At 42.8% G+C, this 22,644-nt stretch overlaps 1 protein-coding gene across 1 annotated transcript; it reads right to left on the bottom strand.

The window, feature by feature from the left end:
* Positions 1-7,270: 7,270 nt before the first annotated feature.
* Positions 7,271-21,991, bottom strand: GATD1 (glutamine amidotransferase like class 1 domain containing 1). The gene is made up of 8 exons (XM_040328534.1): positions 21,849-21,991; positions 21,421-21,497; positions 19,028-19,133; positions 17,090-17,197; positions 13,786-13,880; positions 12,268-12,361; positions 10,702-10,813; positions 7,271-8,129 (listed from the first exon to the last, which is right to left on the bottom strand). The coding sequence occupies exons 1-8, from the start codon at positions 21,937-21,939 to the stop codon at positions 8,123-8,125; spliced, it is 690 nt and encodes a 229-aa protein (XP_040184468.1). The 5' UTR covers positions 21,940-21,991; the 3' UTR covers positions 7,271-8,122.
* Positions 21,992-22,644: the final 653 nt, after the last annotated feature.

Below are 22,644 nucleotides of genomic sequence, written 5' to 3'. Positions count from 1 at the left end.
CGCATGTGCCGCGCTATATAAGTTTTTCATTCATTCATTCATTCATAGGTCGAAGCCCAGTGGCAAATTCAATAAGTACACAAATCATAACACATACAGTACACTGTAATCCTACAGATTGCATTACTGTATCAAATCATTTCACATCCCTTTTGTCCCTAGTGCTTTGTCCAGTGTCCTGCATGCACTTTTATATTATATATACAGTTTTTTTCTGCCTGGAAACTTGAGATTGTCCATGGCAACCAAAAAGGGTCCCTTTATATCAAAAGTGGTTTTAGACCAGCTAGAAAACAGCGATAGTGAATTAGAATCACTTGCAGAATTGAGCGATAGTGAATCGTGGGGAAATAAATTTGATTATTTTTTATAATTATTTATTATGATTTTATGTTTCAAACTTTATCATACCCGGGATGTCTACTAGACTCTTGTTTAGACAGATTTAAGTGAGTTATTACTAAGAATTGAAAAATGTGTATGAATCTCGCGCCTGATAAATAAAAAATATTAAATAAAAGCTGCTGTCCCCAACTGACCAAACTGGATATATATATAATATATTAATGGGGGCGCTCAAAAAATTTATAATACAAAAACATTTGATTATTTAGTGATATAAACACCAGCCTGCCCACACCATCTGAATTACTAAAAATGGTGTGTGAACCTTTTTTTTTTTTGGAACGAGTGCACTAATAACATGTAAACCACGGGTAATTGTTGTGAAACAAATGTGAACACAGCTGTGTAAACCCAATTATTAGATTGACTCTATACCCAACTGAATGGGACTAGAACCATAAAGTGATGCTGCTTGGAAAGCAATAGCCAAAACAAAACAAAACGGAACCAGTCCTAATAAAGTTCTTAAAAAGAAATTTGTGCATAAACACAATAATAATGACAATCTTAGTGGTGGTTTTCTTGAAAAACATCCATTGAGGGAACCAATCCAAAACTTAAAGTGACTTGCTACATTCACCTTCACCACAGTTGCAAACAATAAACGGCACCCAAAAAGACGCTTCCTGATGACGTGCATAACGAAACAGCTGTCGAGGCGCAACTTGGTCACGTGATTACGTCACCTCCGGTCCCCCTGGTTCACCGCCGTCACAGGTGGAACGCACGCCAGGCATATCCATTACGGGACTTTGTGTACTCAGCCATAGTAACTGCTATCCAGCCTCAGTGCCGGGTTCGAGGCACCTACAAATGTAAGCGCCCATTTGGCATGTTATTTAAATTTTAAACTTTTTTTATTAAATGGGATTACACTTATGTTCGGTCTATCTTGTTATTTGCATATGCAGATTTGAGCATGCCAGTGTATGAGAAGTTCTGATCGCGTCTGCATCAATTCCCTCTATCTGCCATCATCCAATACAACAAGCACATTAGACCTTTTTTTAACCACTTCCTGACGGCCGTACGACCTTATGCCAATTGCCGGGAGGCCGTCTATATACAGCCTCCAGCCACTAGGGGGGGGCACGCGCATGCCCGCCGCATCACTGAGATGCCGATGCGCGTGCCTGGTGGCCGCGATGTCCGCCAAGCACCCGCAATCGGCGGTTACACAGACAAGGAAGTGGATCTGTGTGTGTAAACACACAGATCCACATCCTGTCAGGGAGAGAGGAGACCAATCTGTGTCCCTTGTACATAGGGACACAGATCGATCACCTCCCCCAGTCAGTTAGAAACACTATTCAGGGTACACATTTAACCCCTTCCTCACCCCCTAGTGTTAACCCCTTCCCTGCCAGTCACATTTATACAGTAATTAGTGCATATTTATAGCACTGATCACAGTATAAATGTGAATGGTGCCCAAAAATTTGTCAAAAGTGTCCGATATGTCCGCCATAATGTCGCAGTCCCAACAAAAATCGCAGATCGCCGCCATTACTAGTAAAAAAATAAAATAAAATTGTGTCCCCTATTTTGTAATCACTATGGGCCGGATTCACAAAGAATTGCCCTGGCGCAGCGTATCAGAGATACGCTACGCCGCCGTATCTTACCTGGCGGAATTTCGAATCCAGGAAGATTTTGCGCCGTAAGTTACGGCGGCGTAGTGTATTTCTGGGCGCGTATTTCAAATTGGGCGGGTAGGGGGCGGGATTCATTTAAATGAAGCGCGTCCCCGCGCCGATTGAAATGCGCATGCTCCGTTTCGAAATTTCCTGCCGTGCTTTGCGCGAAATGACGTCGCACCAACGTCATTTTTTGAACGTAGACATGAGTTACGTCCTTTCCTATTCACGGACGACTTACGCAAAAAAAAAACAATAATTCAAAATTCGACACGGGAATGACGGCCATACTTTAACATGGCAAGTCTATCTATACGTCACGAAATAGCAGCTTTAACTATACGCCGGGAAAAGCCGACTAGCGACGACGTTAGAGAATGCGACGGCCGCGCGTACCTTCGTGGATCGACGGAAAAAGCTAATTAGCATACCCGATGCGGAAAATGATGCGAACTCCACCCAGCGGGCGCCGAAGTATTGCACCTACAATCCGAAGGCGTACGAAGCCGTACGCCTGTCGGATCGAAGCCAGAAGCCGTCGTATCTTGGTTTGAGGATTCAAACTAAAGATACGACGCTGCAAATTTGAAAGTACGCCAGTGTATCAGTAGATACGCCGGCGTACTCTCACTGTGAATCTGGCCCTATAACTTTTGTACAAACCAGTCGCTTATTGCGATTTTTTTTTGTTTACCAAAAATATGTAGAAGAATACGTATCGGCCTAGACTGAGAAAAAAAAAATGTTTTTTTTTTTAAAAAATTAGGCCATTTATTATAGCAACAAGTACAACTTATTGAATTTTTTTTTCCAAATTTTCGCACTTTTTTTGTTTATAGCGCAAAAAATAAAAACCACAGAGGTGATCAAATACCACCAAAAGAAAGCTCTACTTGTGGGGAAAAAAAGGATGCCAATTTTGTTTGGGAGCCACGTCGCACGACCGCGCAATTGTCAGTTAAAGCAACGCAGTCCCGGAAGCTGAAATTTCACCTGGGCCTGGGTATATGTGCCCAGTAAGCAAGTGGCTAATTAAAAGGGTCATTGTGTTCTGGTAAGCTGCCATCCTTACCTTGAGCACCTTCACCACAACTGTGGTGAAGGTGAATGTAGCAAGTCACTTTAAGTTTTGGATTGGTTCCCTCAATGGATGTTTTTCAAGAAAACCACCACCAAGATTGTCATTATTATTGTGTTTATGCACAAATTTCTTTTTAAGGACTTTATTAGGACTGGTTCAGTTCTGTTTTGGCTATTGCTTTCCAAGCAGCATCACTTTATGGTTCTAGTCCCATTGAGTTGGATATAGAGTCGATATAATAATTAGGTTTACACAGTCGTGTTCACATTTGTTTCACAACAATTACCTGTGGTTTACATGTTATTAGTGCACTCTTTCATTAATTTATTCTATTCGTTCCAAAAAAATAATAATAATAATTTCTATAGGTTCACACACCATTTTTAGTAATTCAGATGGTGTGGGCAGGCTGATGTTTATATCACTAAATAATCAAATGTTTTTGTATTATTAATTTTTTGAAGCCCCCATGAATATATTTTTATTACTAAGAATTACAGTCCTACAATATAAAACGCCAAATTTCTATGCGAAACAATAGAACCGCTTTGAGACGCAAAAATCTGATATAATCATACCGCCAGGGAGGTTAAACTAGATGAGTTATGTTGCTTTGTCTTTTCTAGACTACTGAATAAATAATGAAAGGCTAAAATGGATGATAAGTCCAGTAAACTATAACTCTCTAATGAACATGATCAAAGGGAGACATCTGGTTATGTGTGAATCATTTTTCAGTTTCTGTAATCTAATTTAAAAAATTAAAAACAGAACATCAAGAAAATGGATAACAGACATACATGTTTAAAAGCACCGTTTACCAAACTGTCATCTGCTACATCCAGTCTGTGTGTTACCAGTTATACGGCAATTTACAATGCAGAGTGGACTTCTGCACACTGCAAGTATCGGCTATTTACAAAGTGCCAGTTTTGTGCGACAACTTTACCTTCCAATACTGGGGGAGGCAAAATCTACTGCAGCAGTGCATGGTAGCCAATCAGCTTCCAGGTTTTATTGTCAAAGCTTATGGGCCAGCTCACACCATAGAAACGCAGTCTGGACCGTTCCAGATGCTTTTCTGCATGTGCGTTTTTGATACGTTCTTTGGTACATTTTTTTTATGCATTTTTGATGCAGTACAGTGCTTTCTTCCCCTTTAACCTTAAAGCGGATGTGCCACTAAAAAAAATATATTAAAAGCCAGCAGCTACAAATACTGCAGCTGCTGACTTTTAATATTAGGACACTTACCTGTCCTGGAGTCCAGCGACGTCCGCAGCAGATGACGAGCGATCGCTCGTCACCCTGCTGCTCCCCCCTCCATCCACGGTAAGGGAACCAGGAAGTGAAGCGCTGCGGCTTCACTGCCCGGTTCCCTACGGCACATGCGCGAGTCGCGCTGCGCCCGCCGATTGGCTCCCGCTGTGTGCTGGGAGCCGAGTGTTCCCAGCATACAACGGGGGACAGACGGGATGCCAGGAAAAACCCGTCTTTTGCCTGTGTCGTGTGGCCGGAAGTGGGTGCAAATACCTGTCTGTAGACAGGTATCTGCACCCCCCTCCCCCCTGAAAGGTGTCAAATGTGACACCGGAGGGGGGAGGGTGCCGATCAGCGCGACTTCACTTTAGGGTGGAGATCCGCTTTAAATAAGGACAGTTGTGTTCCAGTGAGTTTTTGATGCATTTTACAGCGTTCCAGTAGAGCCCAGTGCAGGTAAAATGCAACATGTTCTACTTTTTTTACTGGAACTGGTGTGAACTATGCCACTGAACACCTTATAACCTATTTTCCATGCGTTTTTGATGCAGAAAAAAAAAATGCACTGGACTGCATGTGGTGTAAACTGGCCCTAATTGAACAAGCTGAAGCCGATTGTCTACTATGAACAGCTACACCAGACTATGTGTGCACCAGTTTTCTGTTTCAATAATTTTTATTAGTATTTTGAAAAAATGCAAAAAGTAAAATGAGTACTGTACAGAGCAGCAAAAAATTCTCACATTCTCTGAAACATACAACAAGAATTGGTACAAAAATTAGGGGGGATGATCTTAGTAAACGGGTTATGCCCCGTACACACGATCGGGCTTTAGCCCGGCCAAACTCACATCGGAAATTCTGAAGGAATTCCATCGGAGTAAAAGAGAACATGTTCTCTATCTAAACTCTGATGGAATTCTTTCTTGTGAAAAAAAAAAACTCTGATGGAATTCCTCGGAAAAAAGTGCGGTGGGGCACACACACGGTTGGAATTTCCAATGGAAAAAGTCTGTCTGACTTTTTCCATCGGAAATTCCGATCGTGTGTACGGGGCTTTAGGTCTTCACTAAGGCCACAGGTGAACATATGGACATCAACAGAAATAAAGAAAATAACCTTTTGGTTAGGAGCAGAAAATATTACAAAAACATGGTTATCACTGGGAGGTAACTGTCAGGACTATTGCCCTGTAAGTCAGTGTAAGGACCAATAAGGCATAAAGATCCTGAAGTCGAGACCTTACTAAAATGTAATCACTGTGAGTAGGCCTCCAAAAAATAATAAAAAGGACTTAGTCCAGTGACTATAGCTTCTAACAGGGAAAGAGCAGTTAGAACAGGAAACCTAGATCAGCTGAAATCAGAGGAACAATAGAAGAGGTGGAGAGCGAAAGAGGAAAGAAGAAGCGAGTCCTTCCGGGGATCCTCCAGTCATTATCGACTTTGTTCTGGGACCTGCAAATAAGGCAGCCAAGGGGACCATATTTTATCAAAGGTTGGTTGCTTATCTCGTAAGACACTCATTACCTTTTCATTCAACATGATCCATGCAAGTTTTAATTTCATTAAGGCAATATCTATGACAGAGCTTTTCCACGCTGTTGCTATAGTGATTTTAGCAGCTAACAACATAAAGTGAATTAGGGTCTGGGTATGTCGGGGGACATTTTCAACAACTTTATTTAATAAGGCTGTACTTACATCGTCAGTGATATTGACCATCGTGACAGAAAAAAATAAGTGAGTGGACCCTTATCCAAAAGCGGCAAATCTTAGGACACGCCCACCACACATGTAATGGTGTACCTATTTGGCCACAGCCCCTGAAGCATGCAGCTGAGGGTGTGTGCACCAGTTTTAGTAAATCTCCCCCTAGTACTGTGACTTGAATCTATGCTTAGTATCTACCCCATACCCCACTCTATAAAAAAGGTGTTGCGGTTGGGTCCATTTTGGAAAATGTACCACAACGATCATCACTGAAAGCGAGGGAAAATCTCTTCAATATACACTGATAGGAACCCTTGAAAAAAAAAAACTTCCAGGTTTTAGGAAACCTTTAATAATTACTATATCTACAGCTCACAGGACATTAGCATGAACAGTAGGTTGAAATAAAAGAATAAAAATTAAGTAATGTGGCATACCTAGTGTATTTGACACCCAGGACTGCTCAATATAACAAAAATATTTTATTAATAAATAGGATAAAAAAAAAAAAAAGAATGTTCAGAAAAGAATGCAGACAGTGACAACTGTAGTGCCGTTTACATTGGTGGTCCCTGGAGAAGATCTAACTTACACTGGTGGTGTGTATATTGTCCTGCTTACACTGAATGCCAACAGGAGAAGAAACCCCTTATATTGGTGGTCAGCGGTAGAAGGGATCCTTTACATTGGTAATTATTGGAAAGAATGCATCTTGCATTCAGAAATAGCTTAAAGCGGAATTCCACCCAAAAATGGAACTTCCGCTTTTCGGAACCCTCCCCCCCTCAGGTGTCACATTTGGCACCTTTCAGGGGTGAGGGGGTGCAGATACCTGTGTAATACAGGTATTTGAACCCACTTCCGTGAGAGACTCCCACAGGAGTCACTCCACTCCCCCCCCCCCCCCGCTGCCTTCTGGGAAACACACTGGTCCAAGGAGACAGCAAGGACCACTGGGAATGCGCCACACTACTCGCACATTAGGGAACCGGGCAGTGAAGCCGCAAAGATTCTCTTCCCGATTCCCTCACCGAGGATGGCGGCGGGGGCAGCAGAGACACGAAAAAATTGCTCGTCTTCTGCTGCCGACATCGCGGGACCTCCGCTTTAAGGAACCCCTGGAGGAACCCATTTTGAGAAATGCTGAGTTAGGACAAATGCTACATCTTACACTCTTTGGGAGTCACAATTTTATGAGTGTATTTATTGAAATGTTTTAAATATACACAACAACAACTGCATTGAAAATAGGAGGAAGTGTTATAAAAGAGTCAATGGGGATTTACTAAAGGAAAACTGACTATGCACTTTTCAAGTGTTGTTGTATTAATTTTCTCCAGAGCTTAGTAAATGAGATGAAGCTTTACTTTGTGAAGAATACCCCAACAAGTGCAAAAAAAACTAACAGCACTTTGCTTGCACATGATTGGATGATGCAAATCAGCAGAGCTTTACCACATTTACTAAGCTCTGGGGAAAATTATGGCACTTCCAAAGTGCACAGTCTATTTTCCTTTAATAAATCTACTCCAGTGTGCTGACGTCAATTTAAGGGTAGTGAAATGAGGACTTTTTACCACTTTGGTGACGCCAATGAAATGTCAAAGACAAGAGTCGCTGGCTCATATAAAAAAAAAAAAGGGAGTACAGACCAAAAAAGTAAAAGGCGTTTGCCCATAGCAGAGAATCAAGCTTTTATCCTCAGCACTCCAATAATGAAAAACAAAGATTATTGGTGGCTACAGGTCACACCTTCATTGCAGTAAATTGGTGCTGTACATTAGAATAGTAGTCAGAACACTTCTGTGCAATCACAGTATGAGGCTGAATAGATTTACAGTCCACAGTACAGCTCATTCCTGCAGTGATCCAGATGCCTCCCTTCTGTGGGTCCATGAGCACAATGCTGCAACAATGGAATGGTTTGTATCTCTCTATGATGCTGCTCGTTACATCACATCAGACTTCAGTTCTTCCCACTGATTGTTCACTTGGGTTCAAATAATTATGAATTCTCTGCCGCAACCTCATTTCCTAAACACAAAGAAATGTAAAAAGCATTCATTTATTGCAGATAAACATTTAATGTAGTATTGCTCTGTTCCATTTATCGGTGGACTTTCAGTCATACAGGAAACTGTGGTTCCTAAATATGATATTAGAGTTGTGGTCTTCATCATTACAAATATCATTTATTCCTTTATTTTCCTGTAATACTGTGTCCACTAAATACATTTGTTACGAGAACCCAATCAGTGCTACTTCCCTACATCTTTTTTAAAAGGTTTTACCCCACCTTAGATTATTGTTGATCTCACATTGCCCCTTGAAACAAGTGCTATTAGTCAATTTCTTTATTCAGTTTTAATGCAAAAGACAGAATACCTCTCCACCTTTTTTATTTCCTTAGAAACAGGAAACTACAAAAAAGACTTAATTTTAAATAAAGAAAAGGAACTTTGTCTATATCATAATGGAATATTATGAGTAATGCAAGCTTACAGATGGAGCCAAGCTACCCAATCAGAATATGTTGGCCCAGATTCACAGAGAGCAAGGCGCACATTACGCCGCCGTAGAGCAACCACCGTACGCTACGCCAACGCAGCGCAGAGAGGCAAGCATTGCATTCAGCAAGCCAGTGCTCCCAACGCTGCGCCAGCGCGGCGTGGGTTTCGAAGGCGTATGCCGGCGTAGGTGGAAGTGGGCGTGACCCATGCAAATAATGGGCCGAGCGCCAGACAGGTACGTATCACGAACTGCGCATGCGCACACCCCCCGCGCCTGCCCACAACCACGCCGGCACAACTGCCTAAGCTACGCCGGATCACTGCGTACGCCGTGAACATAACGTACGCCCAGCCAGTCCAACTCACAATACGCCGGCTTGTGATCCCTGGTGCAGACCTGAGCATGTCTGCTGCTGGGTTGCACCTCCTTTATGGGGAATAACTTTACACCGGACGTACAACTTACGCGCATCTGACGTAGCATGCGCCGGGCAACCGCAGGTTCGTGAATCGCCGTATTTCCCTCATTTGCATGTTTGAATGGCTAATCAATGGGAGCGGCACCATCCGCCCAGCCTAAATGTGCGCCCACCCTACGCCGGCGTAAGCAAGCTACGTCGGCGGGATGTAGCCTGTTTTTAGGCGCATATCTGTTTGTGGGTCTGGCGCACATTTGCACTTACGTCGGCGTAACTTGTTATACGTCGGCGTAAGTGCTTTGTGAATCTGGGCTGTCGAGTCTGCCTAGTTACTGGTTATTTTTGAAGGTGCATCTTTAGGGACGGTCATCCTTATCTGCAATTAACTCCTTTCTGAGCCACTGGGCTTGATTTATTAAAGTAGTAGAACTTGCACACTTTGCAAAAGGGAACTTTCACTTGGCTTTGCAAAGAATACTCAACCATGTGCAAGAAAAAAAAGAAAAAAAACAAGATTTTGCTTGCACATGATTTGGTGATGGAAGTAAGCAAAGCTTTACCTCATTCACGTCGCTTTCCAGTTTTAGTAAATCAACCCCACTGTGTGGTAAAAAAAAAAAAAAATCAGGTCATTAGCCTCATGATTGCAATTTAAAAAAAGAAAAGTGGAAGCTTCCAAATGTGTGTGTATGCATGCAAATTGTCATTTATAATGGTGATTTTTATAAAAAAAGAAATCGTACTTCCCATGAATAAACATATAAATATCAGTATGACTGAATCACATTATTCACAGTCTAGCCTTGGTGAATATCAGATGGTTTCTGGCAATCATGTCATTAGAAACTGCTGAAAGACATTTGTTCTCAGACCATTGGTGTGCGCAGCCTATTGTATTAGGGTGCGCACCCCAGAGCACAAACACACATGAGTGTATATCAGCAGAGCAGTGGACGGTGTCAGTAGTTTATTATTCTTTTTTAAAAAAAAATTTAGGAGCCCTGTTGGGGGGCTTTGGTGAATCATCAAGGGTCTAAACAGACCTCTGATGTCTCACTTTTGAGACAGAGAAAGGGACTGAGGACAAAGTTTACCCAGTCCATTTTTCTGCAGCCTCAGCTGCACTGGACAGTGAACTAATGGGAAGTGCTCTTTGCTAAGTGGCTTCCTGTTCATTCACAAAATTGAGCATTGTAAACATAGAAGCAATCCGTACAGATCACTCATTGTGTTCATTCACAAAAAGAAGGGGCCGGTAAATACAATATTTACCGACCCCTTCCCCCACTCTACATCCTGAATCATCCCCGCAGCAGCCAGTAGGAGAGGAGGGAAGCTGGCAGGACTGCAGGGGTAAGACAGGGGGTGCCAGGAAGCAGGGGATATCGGCACCGCAGAGGGTGATTAGGGTGTGCCCAGGCACACCCTGTGCGCACACCTATGTCTCAGACAGAACCCATCTATAAGACTTACCAATAAGAAGATCAGCAGCTCTTATTGCTGCCCCATGTGCATATAGAACTCATGCATAAATATTTTAAACACACAATGATTAAATGTATGATTCAATTACATGTATTTCTAAAGGACAGTAAAAAGACTATTTATCTCAAATGCTTGATTTCATAGAAAACATCAGCATATTGGCATGAGCAGAGACAAAACACTGGCACCCACCTTCCATTGCAGAGCAAGATCAAATTCTGAACAGCAGCCATTGTGGAGTCATCATTCTGTCCCGTTATCAGATGTCTGTCCAGAACAACATGAACAGCATCTGGCTCGCTTGCTGAATGCAGATAATCAGTCAGTTAGGATATTCACAGAGATCATTTTCAGCAAACATCTAATTTGCACTATTCATTTATAGGCTTCGCACTTGAATGTCTAAGTATACTGGTAAAAGGTAGTAGATTTTACTGAGATATAAGCAAAAAATTAATGTACAGATCTACGCTGAACCAATGATAAAAGCATGCTTGGACGCTGGATCAAATGCCAAATTGCACCCAATTACACATTCTAATGCTAGCTAATCCAAATGTTTTGGCCCCAGCAGTAAAAGATTATCATGAAAAGTTACAGACCCAGCTTGTACTTAGAACAGGATACACTAGATTTAGCCAATATGTTCATACACCTAATACTGCTAAATGTTTTCCAGCTATATGATGATCACATACATGCACCCATGCAGTCATTGTACAGCTCGTCCAATAATACAATAATAATTGGTGTTTCACGTAAAGGGGTGAGTGGCTTTGTTAGCGTCTCCCGCAGGGATGTAGTCCCAAGGGAGGGGGCGAGCACGCTGACTAACCCCCAGCCAGAACTACTCGGATGATGGGGGCAAGCTTACTGAGGAGAAACAGGAAGTGAGAAATTCAGACAAAGAAAAAAAAAACATTTAGAAGGGAAATCAAAGGAAAAGGTAAGTGAACCCACAATGCACTAGCTTAAAAGGAACCTATTTAGAAAATAAAAAACAAACCTTTACAACCCCTTTAACCGTCTTCAACCCAAGCTGTACATAAATTACTTTGTTTTGTACCCCCAAAGCCATTTGGGTGATGGGAGCAAAGTGTCAAAGCTGACTGCTCTCTCCCTGCCCCAATGTGATACTGCTGGGTACCCGATTAACCAAGCACATGTCATGTGAAAGGAAAATGAGTGAGTCACATGCTCCCCATACCCAGAAGTACCAGGTATTTCTCTTTGGTAGCCAAATTTATCAGCAAGGGAGCAAACAAGTATTTGTAGCTGGGGATGGTAGCAGGTACTTGAACCTGCTGCTTTGCCATTCATAACCAAAGAGTATGATCACTTCAAGCAGGATCTTTTAGACCTCTGTCAATAACCTGCCTGTGTAAGGGACTGCAGCTTCCTTCAAGGGTGACCTTGCTATTAAATGTGTCGGATATGACATGCCATTATTAGAGAAACACATCTGTATCATGCAAACACAACAGCTTGCATGTTCAAGCCTGGGATTGCCTCATCTCCAGCCATTGGCCACTGGCACTACCATTCATATTTGGTGGCCATAGGAAATGTGCAAGGGCAGAAGAAAGTGAGCCAAGCATCAACCATGAAAACTGTTGTGTATATCTGTATAACAGGACACCCACGTTTTCATACCCAAATGATCTGAAGATAGCACAAGGTGCTTGTTCTATAGTTCTAAGAATATAAGGTGAGCCCACAGGTATACTATATTAAGCTTCAATGTGTTTCTATTCTTACCGCTAAATGTTGCTCCAGCATCTTTAGCAAAGTCTTCTAGGATAAGAGGCAGGCTGCCATAGTCAGGCTGACGGACCAGCTCATATACAGAAGGCTGATGTCACAATATTAATAGACCAGGAGAGAAGAATAGTAACATGCATAAAATTATATAAAATATTAAACAATATACATAACAAGTTGCGAAAAACATGATGGGTGTCATGATCAAAGGTGTCTGAAGGTAATAGTGTTTCTAACAGATTGTGTTCATGGGAGCAACTCCAGCTTATTCCATCAAGCTTCGATAGAAAAAAACATGGGCCCAGATTCACGTAGGAGAGCGCATCTTTGTGCGGGCGTAACGTATCCTATTTACGTTACGCCTCCGCAACTTTCACAGGCAAGTGCTGTATTCACAAAGCAAAGTTGCGGCGGCGTAGCGTAAATAGGCCGGCGCAAGCCCGTCTAATTCAAATGTGGGCGTGTGTTATGTAAATTTATTGTGACCCCACGTAAATGACGCTTTTTACGAACGGCGCATGCGCCGTCAGTGAAAGTATCCCAGTGCGCATGCTCCAAATTAACCCGGAAAAAGCCAATGCTTTCAACGTGAACGTAAATAACGCCTAGCCCTATTCGCCAACGACTTACGCAAACGACATAAAACGTGAAAAATTTGACGCTGTTCCGACGTCCATACCTAACATTGGTACGCCTCATCTACGCCTCATAGAGCAGGGGTAACTTTACGCCGGAAAAAGCCTTATGTAAACTGCGTATCTGTACTGCGACCGCCGGGCGTACGTTCGTGAATAGGCGTATCTAGCTGATTTACATATTTCTAGGCGTAAATCAGCGTACACGCCCCTAGCGGCCAGCGTAAATATGCAGTTAAGATACGACGGCATAGGAGACTTACGCTGGTCGTATCTTATACAAATTCTGGCGTATCTGATTCTTTAAATCAGGCGCCAAGATACGACGCCTCAGACTCAGAGATACGACGGCGTATCTGGAGATACGCCGTCCCATCTCCTACTTGAATCTGGGCCATGGAGGCCGATTGGTTTCTGTGCAGCGCTGCACCAGATTTTGCACTCTCCAGTTTTAAGAAATCAACCAGTGTCTCTCATGAGGATTTACAGTGTTACTCAACTTCAATGTAGTGTGCGGAGGCTCTGTGTTCAGATCCGTGGATCCACTTCAATGGACTCTGCCTCCACGCAGCTCAGAGATGCTGAAAGGCAGCGACTGCACAGAGGATTGGCATAATTGCCCATCTGAATGAGCCCTTAGGGTGTGCAGGACCCCAGATGTGCTGTTTAGCACAGGTGTGTGAATCAAAAAACTTGTAGAAAAAGAATTACAAATCCTTTGGCAGGTAAAACAGCACACATTTAAGAATTTCCTTTGCGTAATTAGTGGTGCGTTTGGAGACAAGCGATAACTTTTTTTGTAAAATGTCATGAAGATAATTCAGAAAATGTTTGTTAAACTCAGCTTTTAAAACATCATATAAAACATGTTTCAGGTTACCCCAGTAAGACTGTAGTCTTGAAATATCCAAGATTTATCCTCAGCGACAGCACAACACAAGGCAGTCACACCATGACCAACGGCACAGACGGGTTCTATGGAAGAAAACCATAAATTAGCACTTAAGGCTCTTTCACACGGGCGGACCGCCTGCCAGTTTTTTAGGCGGACCTGAACGGGCGCTCCATGCTCCTCTATGGAGCCACGGATGTCAGCGGTGACATGCCCGCTGACATCCGACCCGCCAAAGTGTGACGGAGGAAAACCCTATTTTCCATCCGTCGATCGGATCGGCTGACAACGAACTCTACGGTCCGTCATCATCCAATCCAATCCAAGCGGCGCTCTGACAGGTCGGTCAAAATATGTCATTCTTGTGGTTCTTCTAGTCTGTTTTCAATATGCAAGATGCTGTCATACTTACCTGGAAATCTTATTTTTATTTATTTATTCTTATTTCTATCTTTTTATACTGGTATAATTACCACTTATTGACTTCATGATACTACCTCTATACCTGTGCAGACAAAGACCGCTATTTTTGTATTTTTCGTGAACTGCTCAGTGAAAAGTGATAATACAAACAAATAAATTTTTTCATTTTCCAAAAATTTGTGGCAAAAGCATTAAAAAACTCACCATGCCTCTTACTAAATACTTTGGATTGTCTACTTTCCACAAAAAGGTCATTTGGGGGATATCTGTACTGTCCTGACATTTAGGGTCTCAAGAAATGAGGCCATCAGTACATCAGGACTAATCGATTTTCAAATACGTTTATACCGGTATATCATAGACTGTAGACTATAACTTTCTCACAGACAAAATAATAAACTGTGGATTTGGGTTATTTTTACCAAATAAATGTAGCAGAAAACATTTTGGCCTAAATTTATGAAATAAAGTTTTGCACAATTTTCTAAAAGAAACTAAGAATGTTTTTTTCAAAATTGTCTTTCTTTTTTTGTTTATATAGCAAAAAAATTCCAGTGGTGATTAAACGCCACCAAAAGAAAGCTCTATCGATCCCATAAAAATGATAACAATTTTATTCAGGTACAGTGTTGCATGCCTGAGTAATAATCATTCAAAGTGTGACAGTGCTGGAAACTGGCCTGGACTGCAAGGGGGTGAAAGTGTCTGGACTTGAAGTGGTTTGATCTCTTAAACAGGACAAGTGATTAAAAAAAAAAAAAAAAAAAAAAAAAAGAAAGAGGGGGGGGGGGGAGGGGAAGAAGAAGAAGAAGGACCTTTCCTATTTTATCTATAGTAAATAAAAGGTTTGACTTTAGTTCTATACTTTAACCCAGTGTTTATCCACTTTTTTTTCAGTCAATTCACAATCTGGAGGCACCCCATTCTAAAAACGGTTTTCCGACAAGAAAACCGTGGATTTTTTTCTGACGGAATTTTGGCTCAAACTTGTGTTGCATACACACGGTCACACAAATGTCTGAAATTCTGATCGTTAAGAACGCAGTGATGTACAACACTACAGTGTTCAATGATTCCGAGCATGCGTCAAATTGATTCAGAGCATGCGTGTTTTTTTGTGCGTCTGAATTGTATGCAGACGATCGGAATTTCCGACAAGAGCTTTTCCCGTCGGAAAATTTGAGAACCAGCTCTCAAATTTTTGCTGTCGGAAATTCCAACAGAAAAAGTCAGATGGGGCCTACACATGGTCGGAATTTCCGACCAAAAGCTCACATCAAACTTTTCTTGTCGGAAATTCAGATTGTGTGTACGCAGCATAATAGTTTTACAAATTGCAGCAGCATCCATACATGTAGGACACCGAACATTAAAGGTGATTTATTCTTCCTAGGCAAATACACCTTTGCACACTGGTATTGACTACAATTCTAGAGCATCTCTTCGCTCTCAGTTTCTCTCCCTCGCTTAACTAACTCCATTGCTGACAGAGAGAAGCAGGGGAGGGCCAAACAAGATGCTGTACAGGTGCCTTACGTCCTCCTTCTCAACCAATGACGTCACTAGTTGCTAGAACGCTGGCATGGACAACAGCCTGCTCTCAGCTGACCCTGGGTCACAGAAGAGCAAAAGTAAGTGCACTCCTGTGACCCACAAGGCAAGTATAGCCAAGAAAAGTTTTGGCCATACTTCTTTTACGTAAGTGTAACAAGGAATTTTAAGCATGGGAATGATTTCCAAATCTCTTAAATACATAACTGTTTCCTTTGCTCAAGAACAGGTACCGATTAATTTGCCATGCAAGTAGCTGCACTAAGCATTGCTCGGGGCAGGAGGAAAAGTAGGCAACATTGTTGCATCTATGAATATGGTCACAAAATGATCTGTTATAACCCATCACTACCGAAGAAAGATCTGACTATCTAGCACAGGGGTGCCCAACCTTTTAAAGAGTGAGGGCGACTTAAACGACTTGGTAACCTGATCGTGGGCTGTAATGAGCGGAGCGGGCGGATGACAGATCTGTGTCCACTTTACACAGTCCGCTCTACTCTATGGGCCCTTCGATCTGATCCCCCCAGACAGAGGGGGACGGATCACCTTCGTTTTTTTTAGTGGATCGGATTGGAGGTAGAAGGGTGTAAATGGACACAAGTCAATTTACATCTGACGCTCCATAGAGGTGAATAGAGGGTCCGATTGGGTCACCTCTTAGGGGCCTAATGCTGCTTTCACACTGAACAGCTGTGGTTTACCCACACTGGGGTTGCAGTGCAGTGCACCTGTGGCTTTGATGCGGGTTAGCTTCACTTTGCCATATACTTATATTATATCCTGCAGGTATGGAGCACTTTCTGAAAGCGCACCAAACTCGCAGGTAATAACAGAAGTCTATGGCATGGCACAGTGCAGGTAACTCGCAGGGACACTGCGCTGCACCTGCAAATTAGTTTGAAAGCAGCCAAGTAACCACTGCGGAACAGATATGCTCATTTGAGTAATAAACTTACCTTTAATCCAGGTGGAGAGCATTCCATATCACTCCACTTGTGAAGCCGGCGCTATACAGAAAGCATTGGCTTATGCGGCTCTTCTCCCCAGCCAATTACTTCTTCTACCGCTGGCTCCATCCACCCCAGAGAAGAATGTCTCTGGCCACATCAGAGAGCTCTGCGGGCCACTGGTTGGGCCCTCCCTGAACTAGCATTAGCCGATTTCTTCTTTTGTACGCACAAAATACTGCCTGAACCAGGTACTATAACCCCCACCCCTTTCCTCTCAACTGTGCGCCAGTTCAAAGATAGACAGGCAGAGTAAAGACAAATCAACAATTGTACTATGCAATGTTCTACTTTCCCTCCCAACTTACTCTTCTCTGCTTTAAAGTGCTGCAAAATTCTAGCCAGATAGCCACTGTTTGCCAAGTCAGTCATAGCCCCGGGGCAATGTGGGATTAACAGTGCATGATAACGAGAACCTAATAAGGAAACAAAACAAATTTAGATCAAAATTATTTCTTTTTAAAAAAATGACCATTAAATCAGTCCATACACAGAACAAATTTCTTTCCTGCATCCACCGTATTGACAGGGGAATCCCTCCCGCCGAGCCATTGTGTTCTCCCAGCGGGGGAAGCTGTCTCCACTGGGCTATACTAGCCGCTAGTTATAATCGCATACAAAATTCTGCAGGCTTGTTGTACGCAAGTTGATCAATCAACTTGGTACATTCAACCTGTCCGTACATTTTTGAATCTTGGCCAGTTCCTGTTGAACTGGCCAAGATTCTACCACTATGGCCACCCTTAGGCTTCACCAACATTAGTCAGAAAGCACTGGTTGTTAAAGTATAGTGATAAGGTGTCCTAGGAGGAAGTTAAGAAGGAAGTATTTGTAAACTGCTGCATGCAGGAGCCAATGTGTGCTCAGCCACAGTACACCACATGTTAAATATGGTGTGTGGATGTGGCAAACTGCACTCCAGTGTGGGTAGGCAAAAGGGCCTTTAAATAGTATATCATGCATGTTTGGAGGAAGGGCATTTTAGCATTCTTCTGGTCAGTGGCGGTGCGTCCATAGTGGGTGCAGGAGTGCTGCCCCCTCTGTCCCCTGTCCCCGTCATGCAAGTCAACAATACATAGATTCATGCATTGCATGAATCTATGTATTGTCGCCGGCGCCGCCCACTCTTCAGATGGCCGGCCCCCTGGTGAGCGCCGGCCATCTGAATAACAGCAGTTGGTTGGTTTTGTAAGTGTCTATCAGAGCCAACGGCTGTGCGTTTCTTGGTTAACACCGACACGCGTCTCAGCCAATCAGGTTCACAGGGTCTGGTTACCGGTAATCTGATTGGCTGAGGAGACATCGAGGGCGGGAGAAGACATAGAGGGAGCGTGGAGGGAGGATGGCTGACCCGAGAAAGGAAATCTGGTGGCATTTTACGGGGAAAACTGGCGGTTTTTGAGGGGGCAAACTGACGTCAATTGATGGGCACAGTGGCGACAATTGATGGGCACAGTGGCTGCGTTTGATGGCATGGCACAGTGGCGACAATTGATGGGCACAGTGGCTGCGTTTGATGGCATGGCGACAATTGATGACAACCGATGGGCACAGTGAGGCTGCAATTGATTTTTTATTTCGTTTGTTTGCACCCCCCCAAACATTTTGAGCACCAGCCGCCACTGCTTCTGGTAACTGCATCAGCTCATCCCTTATCAGAATCATTTCTTATTTTTAGACTACTGGTTGCCGATTTAGATACTCTGAGTGGGTAGAATACATTTATACAGTTTACAAAGTAGGAAAGCCTGTGACTGGGGGATAATTTTGGCCACAAATAACCTTTTAGTGGCTCATTTCAATATTTCTGGCCAATGTTCAAGTGCTACGTTATGGTCCCTGCTAAGGCCAATGAAAAATTAACAGTGCAATATCAAAATTAAAAAGTAAATGGCCAAGATCGCCATGTTCTTTTATCCCTTATTGTATTGATTCAAGCCAATGCTCTTAAAATAATGACAGGCGATGTCTTACATCTCAGAGCCATTTCCATTGCATAAGCACTTTACCAGTGCAATGTTACTGGCTGTGTATGGTTTGTATGACATCTGCTAAAGATTGGGGGACTAAAACGATTTCAGTAACAATTGGAGTGGAGCTTCTTCTCTCATTTTTTTTTTCCAAAGATTCCAATATAATAAAATAGAGGGGCTGCTAAGTGCTATTTTTTTACTTGGTTCCGTTTTCAGAAACTGTTCTGTGTAAATTCATTGTATAAGGTGATACCAGCCCATTACACTTCTAACCATCTATAGATTCCAGTTTTGCTGGGTTGGCATACGGCTTCAACTGAAACTCCTGGAACCATCTTGTGTCCGATTCATTGATTCCCAAAAAATCCAGTGCCTTTCCCTGTAAAGGAAATCACAATTATGGATGATTGTAATAGCATCCTAATTTTAGAAAAAACATTTTAATTATGATAAAATATCACAAAAAGAACGAATCCAAGTATTTTATAGATTTCTTCTGCTGTAGCCTACCATACTTTATAGCCTGGAAAAAAAAACACACACATCGATAAAAAAAGACCTCCCCACCTCTGTAACAAAAGCACTCATCTTTTAGCTGTGTGACCTGCTCAGAGCCTTCATATCAGGTGCACCATGCCAGAAAAATTCCAACCGACAGCCTGGTATATACATTGAGGTACTGGGAAAGTGTCACAGAGAAAAATGACAGTCAAAACTGACAACATTTGGTGATACATATTGTGTGTGAAGTTTAAAGCAGGGGTCTCCAACCCCCGGGGCTGTGGACTGATACCAGTACGTGGCCTTTCACACACCATGCCGTACAGCCCCGGGAGTAGAGAGGCTAACATAGCAGCGCCCGCATGCCAGATTCTGTGAGCCAGGTTGCCTCCTGTGAGATCAGTGGTAGGAAGGGAACCCTACTGTCAACTGCTCATGCACCAATTGTAGGTTTCCTGCTCTTTGAAAATCTAATGCCAGGATACATGCTGATCTGGCTGAGGCGGTGGCGCTGGGGAAAGGCTGCATTGTCATATGTAGATATAGAGTTTCACTCACTGCACAGAGAAAACACTGACAGGCTGCATCTGGTGGCAGGCTACAGTGGCAAGTGACAAGCTTTATCTCTTGTAAGGCTTTATAATGGCAAGCGACAAGTAAGCTGCATCTGGTGGCAGGCTTTAGCAGCACCTTAGTGTTGACCTTTTCACTATGCTAACACTCCAGCTTACTGCATCACATATATATGCACAGTGTTTTGGCTATTATTTAGCTTTTATGTGTATTTCACTAATACTTTAGCGTTTATCACTTTTTACATATTTTTACTGGCTCAGTGGTTTTGTGTACCCGTTTTAGATATAGCTGCTTTAGTATATATTTACATATATATATATATTTTATTAATTATATATATTTTTATTTTGACTCTGTTCACATTCCGTTACTCGCAGTAGCGCAATAGACCTTTATCACTTATTCCGAACAAGCTGTATAATGTGTGGTAAATCAGTGATTGAGCGCTAGAAGGTACTCTTAATCTTGGCACAAGCACTCTGAAGCCCCAAGGGCTGGAATTGATTGGGGACACCCCTGCCAACCTACAGGTTGATTAGAATGAATTACAGCCTAAAGCACTATAGGGCGTACACCAGCTTTTGCATCAGAAAGAGTTTTTTAATCTAAAAAGATCGGAGAAGTCCAGCAGTAAACATATTTTATGTCCAATCATACACTCGAAGGGTTCAAAAGCGTATCATAGACGCGCCTTCCATCGTAAGTCAATGGGAATGCCTCAAAAGTGCACCAGTCTGGAAAGGCCCTCAGGCTCAATTCTCATCTATGGATGTTCCTTTTGAGCGTTTCTGCAGTGCTTTCCAATGTTTTTTTTATTTCTAAACCACATTTTACGCTTTTTATGTTTTTTTTTTGCCTTGAACATTTTTTGTTGAGCAGAGTTAAAAACACAAAATGCAAATTGCGGCTGAATTCCAGTAAAAACGCACTATATGTTTTTCTGCAGCTTCTCCGTTGAAGTCAATTGAACCACAACAATGCATTGATGTGAACGTGTTCCATAGGAACCCATGTTAAAAATAAGATAAAAAGAAGGTCCCTTTCACACGGACGGATAGAATGGTGCTTTTAGCTGCAGATTTTCTAGTTTTCTACCGCAGCTAAAAGCACACAATGGCCCCATTCACACACAACGTTTAGCTGCGATTTTGTTGCATGCGGTTTGGTGCGAATAGAAAAAATATAATTGAATGCGTCCAGGCGCGATTTAGCGCAGCTATATGCACTTAACCGCAGGTATTCACAGTCTTGTGTCAACTGCGGATAGCAGCGCGAGAAAAAAAAAAAAAAAGAACAGGAAGCACATCATAATAAAAAAAAATAAAAAGGGTTGCTATGGAAATGACTACCGCAGCTAAACGCGGCCGCATGTAACCGCACGTAATCGCAATGAACAAATGCAGCTAATCGCAGTTCACAGAGCCTTGAATTTCACTGAAAAAGTACATGCTTTTAATTGTGGCAAAACTGCCGTCCGTCTGAAAGGGGCCTAAATGTCCTGCATTTCTGCAAAAAGCATGAAAAAAACACATAGGTGTGAATAGAGTCTAAGATATTAGTTCTATCATCCAATATAGCTGTCCACTCACCCCAGGAGAGGCCACTTGAAGATTGAACGCTGAGCTTGCTACAGTGAATGTCTGAAGAAAGGACTGCGCTGAAACACCTTCAAGAAAAAAATTAAAAGAAACATTTTCAGGTAGGTTTATTAATTGCAGAAGTACATGTCTTGAAGGGCCTGTGTTTTACACCTGGCTTGCTGGCCCTTCCATTCTAGTATTGGAGAGACTCCAGCCTGCTGCTTTTACCTTCATTCAGCCCTATAAGCACACTGCTGGGGTGACCACTTTGTATGGACGTTTAGAATGCATTGATAAGGTGTGATGAATGGTGACATTTCCTGAACACAGGCCACACCCCCCACCGCCTTCTATACACAGGTCAGCTGAGACCGTACAGACCGGCAGTCACATGACACAGCCCTCTCCATACACACACGGTCACATGACCCCCTCACCTCCGCTCACAGCGCTGCACACGATCAGACAGCTGGGTTTAGTGAGCCGGTCAGTGGACGCCCCGGAGCCCGGCATCCCCTGCTTCTTCATGTGTGGAAGCCTCAACGCCGCTCCTCACTGCACGCATGCGTGTTGGACCCCCCTAATGTATTGTCAATAAAGATTGTTGCATTGAACACTGAAGAGGCGGGGCAATGATGTCCTGAGGAGGGAGATTTAAAGAGAAACTGCAGTCTCTTTTGGTCACATAATTTATAATAAAAACATATTTGCCATTTTGAAGCTTCCCTTCAATCGCTTTGCATATTATTTATATATACTGTGATGCTGTACTTGCCGAATATGCTTCAGAAATCTCCCTCCACTGAGTCTGATTGCATCCATTTTAACTGTGGGCAGCTGAAGCTGCTGCCTGTTCACTTCCTGGATTTACACAGAGGCACTCCTCCAGCTCTGCAGCTCTCATTGCCCCTCTTATGACTCACCCCCTCTCCCTTCCTGGCAAACTCTCAGGAGCGTGACAGAGAGAGGGCTGTGCATGATGTCATTAGCCTAGGCTTTTCTCCCAGACAAGAAACAGGAAGTGGGCTGTACAAGGAATTTAATGGCAGGATTTTTTTTTGCTATCCAAAGTTAAAACAACAAGTGCAGAAGATTTAATAGATGGAAAGATGAAAACATGACTGAAGTTCCCCTTTTTTAAACGTGAACCTCGGCCAAGTACATAGACATGGAGGGGAATTTACTAAGGCTGTCAGAGAGAGAATCTGGAGCAGCTGTGTATGGCAACCAGTC

Source organism: Rana temporaria, chromosome 11 (genome assembly GCF_905171775.1).
Source record: "Rana temporaria chromosome 11, aRanTem1.1, whole genome shotgun sequence".
Lineage (NCBI taxonomy): Eukaryota > Metazoa > Chordata > Amphibia > Anura > Ranidae > Rana > Rana temporaria.
The sequence above is the reverse complement of the archived record's forward strand: the minus strand, read 5'-3'. Positions and strand labels throughout refer to the sequence as shown.

Bases quoted from the DNA above. Each gene is read 5' to 3' on its own strand.
- GATD1 (XM_040328534.1), bottom strand. From the start codon at position 21,939: ATGAAGAAGCAGGGGATGCCGGGCTCCGGGGCGTCCACTGACCGGCTC. The intron at 19,134-21,420 runs GTGAGTGGACAG...TTTCCTTTACAG, and splicing joins TTCAAGTGGCCTCTCCTGGG to GGAAAGGCACTGGATTTTTT. The intron at 12,362-13,785 runs GTAACCTGAAAC...TTGTGACATCAG, and splicing joins AAGACTACAGTCTTACTGGG to CCTTCTGTATATGAGCTGGT.